The sequence below is a fragment of the Staurois parvus genome, unplaced genomic scaffold (assembly GCF_062004578.1).
Source record: "Staurois parvus isolate SC_StPar_1 unplaced genomic scaffold, SC_StPar_1.0 ptg001136l, whole genome shotgun sequence".
In the NCBI taxonomy this organism is placed as follows: Eukaryota; Metazoa; Chordata; class Amphibia; order Anura; family Ranidae; genus Staurois; species Staurois parvus.
The window spans coordinates 335,457-352,500 of NW_028318932.1; the positions used below are offsets into that span (position 1 = coordinate 335,457).

General features: G+C 50.4%; 1 protein-coding gene and 2 non-coding genes across 3 annotated transcripts in view; 1 reads left to right on the forward strand and 2 right to left on the reverse strand.

Annotated features, from left to right (window-relative positions):
- VAC14 (VAC14 component of PIKFYVE complex) overlaps nt 1–17,044 on the reverse strand; it is a 64,423-nt gene that overhangs the window by 38,894 nt on the left and 8,485 nt on the right. Inside the window, exons 3-9 of the mRNA XM_089659225.1 lie at nt 15,663–15,830; nt 15,077–15,139; nt 12,830–12,937; nt 11,651–11,760; nt 11,204–11,310; nt 9,183–9,317; nt 8,957–9,100 (exon numbers count right to left, since the gene is read on the reverse strand). Of these exons, the coding sequence (XP_089515351.1) occupies nt 8,957–9,100; nt 9,183–9,317; nt 11,204–11,310; nt 11,651–11,760; nt 12,830–12,937; nt 15,077–15,139; nt 15,663–15,830 (835 nt within the window). The remainder of the gene's footprint in view (nt 1–8,956; nt 9,101–9,182; nt 9,318–11,203; nt 11,311–11,650; nt 11,761–12,829; nt 12,938–15,076; nt 15,140–15,662; nt 15,831–17,044) is intronic.
- On the reverse strand, nt 1,653–1,723 carry TRNAG-GCC (transfer RNA glycine (anticodon GCC)). Its single transcript has one exon. It is a non-coding gene; the product is annotated as a tRNA-Gly (tRNA).
- TRNAG-GCC (transfer RNA glycine (anticodon GCC)) lies at nt 1,859–1,929 on the forward strand. Its single transcript has one exon. It is a non-coding gene; the product is annotated as a tRNA-Gly (tRNA).

Below are 17,044 nucleotides of genomic sequence, written 5' to 3' on the forward strand. Positions count from 1 at the left end.
GTAGTATTATGTTCAGCAGACTGTGTTCTTCTATTGTTGTGACTTAGATGACGTTCAGAGCACATTTTATGCCCAATTCATGCAAAACTCCACGTAATCCCAAGGGGTTCACATACTTTTTCTTGCAACTGTGTATATATATATATATATATATATATATATATATATATATATATATACATACACAAAGAACCATAGCACAGCAAAGAGATATCAGAGAGAGGTGAAAGGGTTAAAGTACTTGCCAAAGTCCTGGGTTAGCAGATCCAAGTTTCAGAGCAGAAGGGTGCTTTGATCTCCCTATGTTACGATGGTCAATGGGAGAATTCTTCAACTGCCTACTCTTAGGCCTGACAGCCTGTTTTTTACTCCCCAACAGCGGGTGGCTCTGACGCCACGGACCAATACCATGTGTAGGCGTGGAGGTCTGGGTGTCAACCTAAACTAGAGCCAAAATCCTGTGTAGTTCATAGTTGGGCTCATAACTTTTCCTATGCACAAGTGACATTCCACCCGCGGGTAGATTATTATGCAGACAAGTCTGGGGATTGATTAGATATGAATTATGAAAGTGTACACTGAATGGTCTGCGAGATCTATTTTTCTGCTTTCCTGTGTGTCCGAGACAAGGCGAGTGACCCATCAAACTGTTCGCCTGCTCATCGTCCATCTGACGATATGTCCGGTTTTCATGTAAGTCTCTCATATTCCAAGATATGAGACATAGGGGAAAATGGATTTTACCACAAGGTTATCTGGTCGTGTTTCCTTGGAATGTTCTTTGAACTCCGGGGAAAGCTTGCCTTATCTTATATGAGGTGTGATATGGTACAGCTCGCCCAGACAGCTAGGCACCTAGCTCAGAGATGTTTTATGGCTCTGTGGTTCCCTGCTGCCTTGGCCTGCCAGTGACCCACAACCAGCACACACACACTGGCCAAATGTCTCCTCTCAGAGAGCGAGGGGGAGGGAGTGAGGGGAGAAAAATGGAAACACTTAACAAAATGGCGGACTGCGTCAGTCTCTGTTGCGCACGTTTGCAACAGTGGGAGCCATTGGCTCCCAGTGCTGTCACTCACAGCCAGTGAGATGAGGAGGTGGGACCGAGCCACAGCTGAATGTACACGCAGAGCAATGGCTCTGCAAACGCTGGTTTGACCTCAATAACGATTTGAAAATTGAAGGAACGTTCTTAAAATACCAAATTTCGATAACAAAGTTGTGATTGGACGGTTTACTGTTTGTAAATCAAGAATAATTTCACAGGACAGAAGCCTTATCAGACAGAATTTCAGAGTAGAGGTACACAAAGCTCCTTTTTGAAGCCTCAAAATGATTAGAAATCCTTTCCATGGTGTGTCCATCCAGGTTAGTTAAGTAGGAGCCACAATATTTTACATCGTACATATCTGGACAGAGACATTTGCCCATCAAGACCATAGTGCAAGGACATGCATGGTCATTCCATTGACTACCTATAGACCAATATGTAGTATGAGAAACCCAATTGCAAAGAAGGAAATCCACCTGCACCGTCTGATCCTTTAAAATGTAATTATTCTTGTTCAAAGCTAAAGAACTTTAAAATCCAAAACAAACATAACAAAAAAAAAAAAAAAGTCCATTAGCATGGTATAAATAAAATTTCAGATTGCATTGGCCGGGAATCGAACCCGGGCCTCCCGCGTGGCAGGCGAGAATTCTACCACTGAACCACCAATGCTTCTCACACAAAGGACCCACTTGTACTCAGACTCTCAACTTACATGCAGAGCCTGTGATAGGAACCGTCCAGATTCTGCTGTGGCACATGTGTGTCAAAACTTGCTCAAACACAACAGAACTTTCAACATCTGCAGCATTGGTGGTTCAGTGGTAGAATTCTCGCCTGCCACGCGGGAGGCCCGGGTTCGATTCCCGGCCAATGCAAGGATTGTTTTACTGTCAATAATTCTGATTATTCACGGCACATTTTATTAAAACAGTTCACACTCAGCAGGCAGTGACTACACTTCATGATATGTGCATTTACATGACACAGACTTCCTCTGTAAGCCTTCTGTCAGGGATGAAGACAACAACCCAACATAATTCACCAGATAACCATGTACCTCCGCTACACAACCACTACATACAGAATATATCGCGGTGCTTTCACTAGGTAAAAGGGCAAGCATGCCGGGGAACCTGAAGCCATATACAGCACACATACGCAGAGGACAGACCCCGACAAAACACAGCAGAGACCAGAGTCCGCAGACCACCCTACATGCGTGGCAGAGATCGCAGACCACCCTCATACACAGCATAGACTGAAGACCTCTCCCTCCACATATATGAAAGAGAACACAGACCCCCCTACATATATAGAAGAGAACACAGACCCCCCCCCCTACATATATGGAAGAAACCACAAAACTCCCAGCTACATACACGGCAGAGACCACAGATCCCCCCCCCCCCCCCACACACACACACACACACACACACACACACACACACACACGTATGGCAGAGACCACAGACTCGCAAAGACCACAGCCCCCTACATGCACGGCAGAGAAGACAGGGCCCCCCTTACATGCACGGCAGAGACCACAGGCCCTCCCCCCTACATGCACGACAGAGACCACAGGCCCTCCCCCCTACATGCACGGCAGACACCACAGACCCTCCCCCCTACATGCACGACAGAGACCACAGGCCCTCCCTACATCCATGACAGAGACCACAGGCCCTCCCTACATCCATGACAGAGACCACAGGCCCTCCCTACATCCATGACAGAGACCACAGGCCCTCCCTACATCCATGACAGAGACCACAGGCCCTCCCTACATCCATGACAGAGACCACAGGCCCTCCCTACATCCATGACAGAGACCACAGGCCCTCCCTACATACAGAGTAGAGACCACAGGCCCCCCTACATCCAAGATAGAGACCACAGGCCCTCCCTACATCCATGACAGAGACCACAGGCCCTCCCTACATCCATGACAGAGACCACAGGCCCTCCCTACATCCATGACAGAGACCACAGGCCCTCCCTACATCCATGACAGAGACCACAGGCCCTCCCTACATCCATGACAGAGACCACAGGCCCTCCCTACATCCATGACAGAGACCACAGGCCCTCCCTACATACAGAGTAGAGACCACAGGCCCCCCTACATCCAAGATAGAGACCACAGGCCCTCCCTACATACAGAGTAGAGACCACAGGCCCCCCTACATACACGGCCTTAGTCCACACAACTAATCTGACAGACTAGCATCACAGCCACGGCAGGTCCTGCCAGAGAAAAAGTCTTGGAGAAGATCTTCAACCATTCCTCATCAACACCTTAAGATGGAATATCCAAATCCATGGCTGGTAGAGCCCACTTCCTAACAAAGGACTCCTCGAATGGATACAGGGTTACCAAATGATCAGAAGGTGTAAACATCTCATCAGGGAGTCCCTATGAAGGACAGCTAGGACCAATGGGTTCACTGGTTCTTGGTGGTCTGAGGCTCCTCAAAAGGAGACTAAACCAGTAACAACATTGGTAGAAGGTGCAGGCTGATCCTCAAGTTGTATTACAGTGGGACCCATGTCAATAAAAGCTCAGACAGCCTGTAAGTCTGGGAGTAATAAGAGCAACCAGCGGCTCCACGGGGGCAACGTCAACTGTCAAGGATTTTAGAGGTTTGGCATCACACAAGGCCTTGGCAGCTGAACGCTCAGAGACCGCAGGCAGATCAGATAATGATTCTGAAGGGGATGGCATGAAGTATGAGAAGATCTCTGAGGTTTGACTCAAACAATAACATCCTGACTGCAGTGAATTCTTCCCGGCATGGAACCTTGGAATGGAACCAAGGAGGGGGCACGTCTAACAAAGCCAAGGACAACTCAAAGAATGGGAGGGACTCCAGCCTGTCCGTGTCAGGCCCTTCAGTTGGTGAAGTCCCAGAACCATTAGGAGATGGAAAGTTGGCAGGATCCAGTACAGCAGGACCGCTCTCCCTGTGCATTGAGGATCTGACATATTACACTGCATAGCTCCAAGGCTGGATCTTCAGTAGTCAGAAACCAGCTGCTGGCATCAGAAGGAGGTCCAGGACGCCAGTGGTGGCCAGGTCACTGTAAGCGGGCAGCAAAGGCCAACATGACTGGTGGGACCAAGAGTGTGCCAAGCTCTATCTAGTGGATGAGGTCAGAAGTCCCTCAGCATTAACCCTTTCTGTGGTCAATTAACAGGAAATTGTGGATTCTAAGAATGGCGCCCAATGAGCTCAATAGAGAAGTATTGGACCCCTGGACCCTATCCCCTCTCAACTCCTCCGGTCACCCCCCTCTTCCCTCATCCGCTCCCTTACCCACATCTTCAATCTCTCCCTCGCTACTGGCGTCTTCCCCTCCCCCCTAAAACATGCGCACATCACCCCCATACTCAAAAAGCCCTCCCTGGACCCCACTGACCTCAACAACCTCAGACCCATCTCCCTGCTGCCACTCACCTCCAAGCTCCTTGAGCGCTTGGTCTACGATCGCCTAAGCGCCCACCTAACTGACAACAACCTCCTTGACCCACTACAGTCCGGCTTCCGTCCCCTACACTCCACCGAAACTGCCCTCCTCAAAATCACCAACGATCTACTAACCGCCAAAGCCAAAGGCGACTACTCTGTCCTCCTCCTCCTAGACCTCTCTGCGGCTTTTGACACAGTCGACCACCCCCTCCTCCTTAATAAACTACTCTCCCTTGGCATCAGAGACACCGCTCTCTCTTGGTTCTCGTCCTATCTATCCCAACGCTCCTTCAGCGTTTCCTACAACGGCGCCACCTCCTCTTCCCTCCCCCTCTCTGTTGGGGTCCCCCAGGGCTCTGTCCTTGGACCCCTTCTCTTCTCCATCTACACCTCCTCCCTTGGCAAACTCACACTCCCACGGCTTCAACTACCACCTCTATGCTGATGATACTCAAATCTACCTATCCACCCCTCACCTCACCCCCACATTCTCCGCCCGCATCACTCACCTCCTAAACGACATCTCTGACTGGATGTCGCTCCATTTCCTCAAACTCAACCTCTCCAAAACCGAGCTTCTCGTCTTTCCCCCTTCCCGTGCCCCCCCCCCCATCCTTTCCATCACTACCAACAACACCACCATCAATCCCGCCCAGCAAGCCAAAGTCCTTGGCGTCATTCTGGACTCAAACCTTTCCTTCCAACCTCATGTCAAATCTCTCACAAACACATGCAGGCTCCACCTTCGCAACATCGCCAAAATACGCTCCTTCCTTACCCCAGACACCACTAAACTACTCGTTCACTCCCTGATTATCTCACGCCTTGACTACTGCAACTCCCTCCTCATCGGCCTACCCCAGTGCAGGCTCTCCCCGCTTCAGACCATCCTGAACTCAGCTGCCAGACTCATCCACCTCACCAGCCGCTCCACCTCTGCCACCCCCCTCTGTCTCTCCCTCCACTGGCTCCCCATTGCCCAACGCATTAAATTCAAACTGCTCACTCTGACCTATAAAGCCATTCACAACACTGCCCCTAACTACCTCACCGACCTGATTCCCAAGTACCACCCTACCCGTACCCTTCGCTCTTCACAGGACCTCCTTCTATCTTGCTCCCTGGTCTCCTCCTCCCACGCACGACTGCAAGACTTCTCCAGGTCCTCCCCCATCCTCTGGAACTCACTACCCCAATCCATCAGACTGTCACCTTCCCTCCTCACCTTCAGGCGCTCCCTGAAAACCCACCTCTTCAGGGAAGCCTACCCCACCCTCACCTAACAGCCGCTGCCCTTCCCTCCTCCTACCACTCCATCCCCCACAGCCATTTCCTCCTGTACCTCTACCCCCTCCCTCCTAGATTGTAAGCTCGAAAGAGTAGGGCCCTCTTACCCCTTGTGTGCTGTTTGATGTTACTGTACTGTTTCATGTATTGTCCCCCCTCTATTGTACAGCGCTGAGCAAACCCTTTGGCGCTATATAAACTCGATAAATAAATAAAAATAAATAAGTATCTTCCTGCTCACCCAGCCTACCCACCAAGTGAGAGGAAGATACCGGGGGGCTGTGCCATGGCTCGAGACCTTTGTGGATACACTCAGGTCTGAAAAGGGCCACAACGCAGGGCCCTGTGCCCCAAGGTCACATTCCAGGATAGCCCTGCGATTATCCAGCCTCCAAAGCCCCTTCTTAGGGTGTGCTGATCCACACAGCTTCATATAGCTATAGCAGCTTGTGAAGGATTCAAATTGGAAAAAAACAAAAAAAACAAAAACAAAAACAGACAGAAATCTATGGACAAAGGTTAGAATAATTTCAGCAGAGAAACACGAGCTGAAACTGAGCCATGCTGGGAGTAGGGGGTGGTTATTCCAGGCTGGAACTGGCTATCGTGTGCCAGTGTCCAAATCCTCCTGTAGACAGCAGAATAACCCAGCAATAACTGAATTCCTCTGTCCCTCAACCAACACTAAAGAACAAAGTTTTGGTTATACATACACCAACCCAGATATACAGGATGTCCATGAAATGTCCTGAAGTGACCGATTCATCACAGCACATCTTCACTGATCACGCCACATTGTGCATAGGGATCACATGATCATCCTCATACACCCTGCACAGTGATCACATGACCATCCCACACCCCACCGCACGGTGATCAGATAATCATCTTCCTCATACACCCCCGCACAGTGACCACATGATCATCCTCCTCATACATACCGCACAATGACCACATGATCATCCTCCTCATACATCCCGCACAGTGATCACATGACCATCACCATCCAACACCCCACCGCACAGTGATCAGATGATCATCCTCCTCTTACACCCCACCGCACAGTGATCACACGATCATCCTCATACATCCTGAACAGTGATCACACGATCATCCTCATACATCCTGAACAGTGATCACACGATCCTTCTCTTCATACACCACGCACAGTGATCACACGATCCTCCTCTTCATACACCACGCACAGTGATCACACGATCCTCCTCTTCATACACCACGCACAGTGATCACACGATCCTCCTCTTCATACACCACGCACAGTGATCACACGATCCTCCTCTTCATACACCACGCACAGTGATCACACGATCCTCCTCTTCATACACCACGCACAGTGATCACACGATCCTCCTCTTCATACACCACGCACAGTGATCACACGATCCTCCTCTTCATACACCACGCACAGTGATCACACGATCCTCCTCTTCATACACCACGCACAGTGATCACACGATCCTCCTCTTCATACACCACGCACAGTGATCACACGATCCTCCTCTTCATACACCACGCACAGTGATCACACGATCCTCCTCTTCATACACCACGCACAGTGATCACACGATCCTCCTCTTCATACACCACGCACAGTGATCACACGATCCTCCTCTTCATACACCACGCACAGTGATCACACGATCATCCTCTTCATACACCACGCACAGTGATCACACGATCATCCTCTTCATACACCACGCACAGTGATCACACGATCATCCTCTTCATACACCACGCACAGTGATCACACGATCATCCTCTTCATACACCACGCACAGTGATCACACGATCATCCTCTTCATACACCACGCACAGTGATCACACGATCATCCTCTTCATACACCACGCACAGTGATCACACGATCATCCTCTTCATACACCACGCACAGTGATCACACGATCATCCTCTTCATACACCACGCACAGTGATCACACGATCCTCCTCTTCATACACCACGCACAGTGATCACACGATCCTCCTCTTCATACACCACGCACAGTGATCACACGATCATCCTCCTCCTACATCCCGCACAGTGATCACACGATCATCCTCCTCCTACATCCCGCACAGTGATCACACGATCATCCTCCTCCTACATCCCGCACAGTGATCACACGATCCTCCTCTTCATACACCACGCACAGTGATCACACGATCCTCCTCTTCATACACCACGCACAGTGATCACACGATCCTCCTCTTCATACACCACGCACAGTGATCACACGATCATCCTCTTCATACACCACGCACAGTGATCACACGATCATCCTCTTCATACACCACGCACAGTGATCACACGATCATCCTCTTCATACACCACGCACAGTGATCACACGATCATCCTCTTCATACACCACGCACAGTGATCACACGATCATCCTCTTCATACACCACGCACAGTGATCACACGATCATCCTCTTCATACACCACGCACAGTGATCACACGATCCTCCTCTTCATACACCACGCACAGTGATCACACGATCCTCCTCTTCATACACCACGCACAGTGATCACACGATCATCCTCCTCCTACATCCCGCACAGTGATCACACGATCATCCTCCTCCTACATCCCGCACAGTGATCACACGATCATCCTCCTCCTACATCCCGCACAGTGATCACACGATCATCCTCTTCATACACCACGCACAGTGATCACACGATCATCCTCCTCCTACATCCCGCACAGTGATCACACGATCATCCTCCTCCTACATCCCGCACAGTGATCACACGATCATCCTCTTCATACACCACGCACAGTGATCACACGATCATCCTCCTCCTACATCCCGCACAGTGATCACACGATCATCCTCTTCATACACCCCACTGCATGGTGATCAGATAATCATCTTCCTCATACACCCCCCACACAGTGATCACATGATCATCCTCCTCATACACCCCGAACACAGGTCACACAATCATCCTCATGCATCCTGCACACTGATCACACAATCATCCTCCTCATACACCCCAAACAGCGGTCATGTGATCATTCTTATAAACCATGAGACTATCACCCCACACTACACAGACCACACACAGTGATTGGTTGATCCCATCAATTCATAATGCCCAGATTGCACACAGAGATCAGACGCTCTTACCGTGCCCGTCGCTCTCCGGGTGTGTGCTGGAATCCTCCTCGGGTGAGGCACTTGGTAAAAGACTTGTGTCGTCTGATTCATCATCTTCTGGGGTGACCAGCTTCATCAGGCTCTGATTACAAACATTCGCCACCTCCTTAATGTCTGCAGAGGATTTTATGTAAGGAAATAAGGCAGACCGCATCATGACTGCCACCATACCATGCTGCCCACAGGCAAAGGATACTCTTCTTGCGGTCATCGTATGACAGGCAGGGCAACACGGCGGTCAGAATCCCCGACGAATACGGCAGCATCACCCTTCCCGCCAGCTGCAAGAACTCTCTCATCCAGGACATGGCGGTGAGCTGGATCAGATCATCTGTGAATGGACAAGAATGAATGACAGTACGGGACCAGCAAGGGACACTTCCCTACAAATACATCTACACTGACCCAACTCACACCCCCAACCAAATCGGCAGGTTTTGCTTTCCCAAAATTTGTGGGGTTTTTTTCAGGATCCTATTTCCTTTCTCACCTGGTGATCCTGCCAGTAACAAACTTCCTGTCCTGAGGTTACAACATTCCCTCGCTGTACTGTATCTATGGAGGAGCAGCCTTGCCACCCTAGGACAGGACTACAATACACCTCATCTCCATAACAGAGAGAGAAGTTCTGTTGTCCTGTCCTGAGGTTACAACATTCACTCGCTGTACTGTATCTATGGAGGAGCAGCCTTGCCACCCTAGGACAGGACTACAATACACCTCCTCATCTCCATAACAGAGAGAGAAGTTCTGTTGTCCTGTCCTGAGGTTACAACATTCACTCACTGTACTGTACCTATGGAGGAGCAGCCTTGCCACCCTAGGACAGGACTACAATACACCTCATCTCCATAACAGAGGGAGAAGTTCTGTTGTCCTGTCCTGAGGTTACAACATTCACTCACTGTACTGTACCTATGGAGGAGCAGCCTTGCCACCCTAGGACAGGACTACAATACACCTCATCTCCATAACAGAGGGAGAAGTTCTGTTGTCCTGTCCTGAGGTTACAACATTCACTCACTGTACTGTATCTATGGTGGAGAAGCATTGCCACCCTAGGATAGGGCTACAATACACCTCCCCCTTCTTACCTCCATAACAGAGAGAGAAGTTCTGTTGTCCTGTCCTAGGGTGACAACATTCACTCACTGAACCTATGGAGGAGAAGCATTGCCACCCTAGGATAGGGCTACAATACACCTCCCCTTTCTTACCTCCATAACAGAGGGAGAAGTTCTGTTGTCCTGTCCTAGGGTGACAACATTCACTCACTGTACCTATGGAGGACAAGCATTGCCACCCTAGGATAGGGCTACAATACACCTCCCCTTTCTTACCTCCATAACAGAGGGAGAGGTTATGTTGTCCTGTCCTAGGGTGACAACATTCACTCACTGTACCTATGGAGGAAAAGCATTGCCACCCTAGGATAGGGCTACAATACACCTCCCCCTTCTTACCTCCATAACAGAGGGAGAAGTTATGTTGTCCTGTCCTAGGGTGACAACATTGACTCACTGTACTGTATCTATGGAGGAGCAGCCTTGCCACAAGCCAAACCCTGCCCACAGGTCAACTTCTCTAATGTCAGTACCACAGGAACACTTCCCTGTCATGACAATGTCCCAGGTCAGTGACAACAGGATGAAGATGGGGTAAAGTAGGACTCTGCTCCACTAATGGCTGATTTATATGGAAAAGCAGATATCACCATACTTTGCTACCATTCATTAAATGCATGCCACATTATTGAGCCTCGTTGAAAGAACTGAAATCCAGCAAATACAAGGGGTAGGTCAGAGACAGTAAGGCTGGGGAGGAAAGCTCTAGATGATGATGGACATCTTCCAGCCAGTAAATGAGGCGGGCTCTATCTGACTTAATGCACATTGTGAAAAACTCACAGTGTGCAGTAAAAACAGAGTAAGCCATTTTAGGAGAGGTCCACTTTGAAGTAAGAGGTTTCCATCTCCACCGATGAGGTTATGAAGATGCTACCATATGGGCATGTCCTATGCTCTCTACAATAAAATAGGTTTATTTTTCCTGTGGACTGGAGGAATTTTTCCATCATATATTTACAACGTTCCACATAAAATGTAAAACACGATGGAAAATCAGCAATAGAGGGGAACCACAAAAATCCCTCCGTCACTCCTGGTACTCCACAAGTTTCAGAACATCTAAAACGTCAACCAGATTGGGAGGACCTACCTGAAGACTGACAGTGAATGACGAGGATATTGGCCATTTCTGCAAACTTCACACTTTCTGGAAGCTTCTTTATTTCCTTCAGGAATTCTCCCAGGGAAACCTCACACCTGCAAGATGGGATCCAAAATCAGTTCTTGCCCATGCCCCTACACAGCACGCAGTCTCAGTCTGCCATAGTCCTGGCTGGTAAGGTGGACGGGCAAACAGAACAAGATCTGATGGCATCCAGGAGATGTGAACCCAGCTTCTAATGCAACCTTTCCGGGTTATTCAGGAACAGAGAGTCCAAACATGATTCTGAATGGTTGGTGAGAATTGCCATCCTCACACACCTCCGCCAATCTGAGAAACCCAGCTAATGATTAGTGCAATTGGATTTATTGTAGAATGTTCTGGTGAGATTGATGAGCACACAGAAGGGAGCTCAGAAAACCCCCATCTACTTACATCTTCCGGATCTCTTTACTGTTATCTCCAAGAATCTGGAAGAGTCCGTCCAGGATTTCTGGCAAATACTCCAACAGATTAATGTCTGGGACTGACTCCAACACCAGAATCTGAAAACAGATCAAGCAACATTTATCAGGAGCCCCTCAGACCCCACTATTCTAAGAGCCACACAGGACCCCACTGCAGCCCCACCATTCCAAAAGCTCCCCTCGAGATCCCACTACAATCTCAAAGTTCTTACAGGACACCACTACAGCCCCACCATTCCACAAGTCCTCAAAAGGACCCCACTACAGCCCCACCAAGAACCCCCCCCCCCCCCCCACCAGGACCCTGGTACAGCCCAATGAAGACCCCCTTCCCCCCATTAAAGCCCCAACATTACACCACCCCCCTTCATGATCCCACTACAATCTCAAAGTTCTCACAGGACCCCACTACAGCCCCACCATTCCAAAAGCTCCCCTTGAGATGCCTCTACAGCCCCACCATTCCACAAGTCCTCAAAAGGACCCCACTACAGCCCCACCAAGAACCCTCCCCACCAGGACCCCGCTACAGCCCCACCAAGAACCCTCCCCACCAGGACCCCGCTACAGCCCAATCAAAACCCCCTTCCCCCCACTAAATCCCCAACATTACACCCCTTCCCTTCATGATCCCACTACAATCTCAAAGTTCTCACAGGACACCACTACAGCCCCACCATTCCAGAAGATCTTCCAAGACCCAAAATACTGTTGCATCATTCCAAGACTCCCCTCACAATCAAGACCCCATTAAAGCCACAAAATACCAGAAGTCCTCCCATAACCCTACTATAGTCAAACGATTACAAAAGTCCCTTGCAGCACCCCACTATAGCTTTAAAATTCCAAGAGTCACCCCAGGACCCCACTTCAACCTCTGGACTCCCTTCCAGAACCTCATTAAAGAGTTTATTACAGCCCCTCTGTTCCAGGAGATGCCCTAGGAAGCCACTTCAGCCCCACATTGCCACCATGATCTACAGCTCTGGATGTTCTTCCATACACTCCCACCTCCTCCTTCTCCAGGAAAGCAGCAGAGCACGACCCCCCCCCCCAATACCTGTTGGCCATTGAATCGAATAGGCAACTGTATAAAAGCAGCGGAATATTCAATAGACAGACATAGGAACTAAGAGTGAACACTCACCCAGGATATGATGAACTGCCGGGCATATTGGTTGTTGGAGTAGATTCTCTCACGCAGAAGAGGAACGAAACTGACCAGATCAAACTTGTTACTTTCCGTCACAATATCCTGCAATGACAAGCTGAGTAACTGACACGATAGCAGTCATCGTACTGACACCCCTCAAATCATCGTACTGACACCACTCAAAGCACAACTTATGCAAGACACCAGATTACGGCCATCCGTGCTCTCATAGCATAGACTTTAATTGATTAAATGAACATTGGGTTACAGAAGATCAGGGTCACAGAAACAACCATGACTTGAGCTCCTGGAGAGGCCTGGGGGCCAGCCTCCTTCCCACTGACTATGGCCCCAAGATTAACCTCTTCACGCCAGCCGAACGCAAATGTGCGGCCTCCCGGCGTCTGGGCCTCTGCGCGCCCCCAGCACACATGTCCGGTACTCACGGAACGGTCCCGATCTCCTCTTTCAATCGGGACCTTTCCCAATCATGTGACCACCGTGACACGGCAGTCACATGACCCTAAACCCCACTCTGCCTCCCGGTTTCTGAAAGCCTTAAAGGGCCGGGAGGCGCCGGCGTGAAGGGGTTAAGGAGACCCCCCTCTTTTGGTTACAATGAACCTATTCCCCCCAAGAGGGTTAATATCACTGCCCTGGGTACCTGGCTGGCTGTGAATTATATCAGCTACTCTTTACATGCACTTAGGACTGGAGGGACCGTTTCTGGGACCCCTTGGCATACTCTGTATAGTGGAACTATGTGCATTGGGTGAATTCCAGCATATGTGGGGTTAAGAAACTTTACTTTCTGTTTCAGGTTTCCTGGCATCAACTATTGTTTTCTGTAATTAGGTTGAGGTGATAAGCTCTCCCTTTGTTTAATCACCTCCAGAGTCCAGACTTCTAGGTGCCAGGAAGGAATCCCTTGTATTCTTGTGTTGGATTGTTTACTTAATGTATTTTTTCCTGGGACTTGTAATGTGTGCCATACCTGTCTAGAAGGAAGGTTTTTTTGTGTATAAATTCTGTGCTGTCTGTTAATAAAGTCAGTCCTGGTTTACTTCAACATTGGTTCTGTCTGATGCTTGGGTAAATTTGCTATATTTTGGTTCCAGACTGGAAGAGTTGTTTAGTAGAGATACCCAGACGGGGTGTCAGGCATGAGATCATGTGAAACGCGTTAACAGGTCCTGTATTCATGTCCTTGTGTTTTGTGTGTCCTATGGATCAATAAATATACACTGCATGCATCAATCTTCCAGTGTGCGGCTGACCCTTCTTCCTGTTGAGGGGTGTCAGGCAGTCGTCACATTTACAGCAACAATACAAGATGGCTCTATAAGATCATGCTATGAGGTCACGTTCTGAGATGACCCTGTTAGATCATGCTATGACGTCACGTTCTGAGATGACGCTGTTAGATCATGCTATGAGGTCACGTTCTGAGATGACGCTGTTAGATCATGCTATGAGGTCACGTTCTGAGGTGACGCTGTTAGATCATGCTATGACGTCACATTCTGAGAGGACGCTGTTAGATCATGCTATGACGTCACATTCTGAGATGACACTGTTTGATCATGCTATGACGTCACGTTCTGAGATGACACTGTTAGATCATGCTATGACGTCACGTTCTGAGATGACGCTGTTAGATCATGCTATGAGGTCACGTTCTGAGGTGACGCTGTTAGATCATGCTATGACGTCACATTCTGAGAGGACGCTGTTAGATCATGCTATGACGTCACGTTCTGAGATGACGCTGTTAGATCATGCTATGACATCACGTTGAGATAATGCTGTTAGATCATGCTATGACATCCTGTTCGATCATGCTATGAGGTCACGTTATGGAATGATGCTGAGGTCATGCTATGAGGTCACACGACAAAGTATGAAGAGGTTTTTGTTTGAACCTCAAAATCAGAACATTCACTTCTAAAATATGAGACCCCGCCCACACAGCTTCACAGAGAGGCAGTGAGCAAGGGGCCAAAGATTAAGATCTAAAGGGCCACAGGGTGGGGACTCGAGCTTGTTCACACTGGACATTGTGCTGTGTATGTAGCAGATCAAGTTTTTATTGGTAACCCCAAGTGTCAGTGTGAGGGGTGCAAAGGTGCAAACAAGGGACAGTCTCCATTTGGTGATTTCTGCCTGCACTGGTAAATGTATTAAAACAAAGTCCAGTGTGGTCAGCCCTAGTCACAAGCTGCCAAAATGTTACACACCCACCTTCAGCAGTCGGTCTAGAAGCTCAGATCCACTCTTCACGTTTGGGTCTGGGTCAGCGGCGAGCTGCAGGAAGAGACGGCAGAGAGATGAAGGGTATTGACCAACCCAGCAGAGTCCTCCTGACCAATCACAGCCTTTCCCCACCCACTATGAACCCCCCCCTCACTTTTGTGCCAAACCCCCTCCAATCTCCTCAATGTGCCCATAGATGGCAGACGTCTGCCCATTCCAACAACAGTCATGCCAATGCCAGGACCCCAGAGTCCTCATCTGATGCTCACATCAGCACCAGAACATTCTCCTCCTCCCAACAGGCGCCAGAACACACCTTCCCCTGTGGGCCCCAAAACGTCACCCAATGGGCCCCAGAACATGCCCCTTGTCCCATTGGGCCACAGAACATGGCCTCCTCTGATGGGCCCTGGAGCATCCTTTGTTACCAAAGGACACTTAACATTCCAGACAGCCCCCAGTAAACCACCCACCCCAAACAGACCCCAAAATGTCCCTCTCCCCCCAACAGGACCCAGAACGTCCCCCTCAATCTGACATGCCATCAGTGATATCGCGTCACATTCCCCGTTACCTTGCTTAGTCCATCAAACAAGACGTTGAAGTGAGGCAGCACGGAGCCTCGTGCCACCTTGACGATGTTGTACAGAGCCTCACAGGCGTAATACCGCAGCCGGCTGTCTGCATCATTGAAGCAGGTGAGAACAGGCTCTATAAGTTCCCTCAAATACTGACCAGAGTCCTGCAGACAAGAGGGAAAAGGAGGAAGGGAACATCACATACTGCAGCCTTTCCTCCACACTGAATCCTCCTCCTGCCTTGAACCCTGCCTGCTCCTGCATCCGCACTGAATCCTCCTCCTGCCTTGAAACCTCCCTGCCCCTGCATCCGCACTGAATCCTCCTCCTGCCCTGAACCCTGCCTGCTCCTGCATCCGCACTGAATCCTCCTCCTGCCCTGAACCCTCCCTGCTCCTGCATACGCCCTGCCCCTGCATCCGCACTGAATCCTCCTCCCACCCTGAGCCCTCCCTGCCCCTGCATCCGCACTGAATCCTCCTCCCACCCTGAGCCCTCCCTGCCCCTGCATCCGCACTGAATCCTCCTCCTGCCCTGAACCCTCCCTGCCCCTGCATCCGCACTGAATCCTCCTCCTGCCTTGAAACCTCCCTGCCCCTGCATCCGCACTGAATCCTCCTCCTGTCCTGAATCCTCCCTGCCCCTGCATCCGCACTGAATCCTCCTCCTGCCCTGAACCCTCCCTGCTCCTGCATCCGCACTGAATCCTCCTTCTGTCCTGAATCCTCCCTGCATCCGCACTGAGTCCTCCTCCTGCCCTGAACCCTCCCTGCTCCTGCATCCGCACTGAATCCTCCTCCTGCCCTGAACCCTCCCTGCTCCTGCATCCGCACTGAATCCTCCTCCTGCCCTGAACCCTCCCTGCTCCTGCATCCGCACTGAATCCTCCTCCTGCCCTGAACCCTCCCTGCTCCTGCATCCGCACTGAATCCTCCTTCTGTCCTGAATCCTCCCTGCCCCTGCATCCGCACTGAATCCTCCTCCTGCCCTGAACCCTCCCTGCATCCGCACTGAATCCTCCTCCTGCCCTGAACCCTCCCTGCCCCTGCATCCGCACTGAATCCTCCTCCTGCCCTGAACCCTCCCTGCCCCTGCATCCGCACTGAATCCTCCTCCCACCCTGAGCCCTCCCTGCCCCTGCATCCGCACTGAATCCTCCTCCCGCCCTGAACCCTCCCTGCCCCTGCATCAGCACTGAATCCTCCTCCCGCCCTGAACCCTCCCTGCCCCTGCATCAGCACTGAATCCTCCTCCCGCCCTGAACCCTCCCTGCCCCTGCATCCGCACTGAATCCTACTCCCACCCTGAGCCCTCCCTGCCCCTGCATCCGCACTGAATCGTCCTCCCACCCTGAGCCCTCCCTGCCCCTGCATCAGCA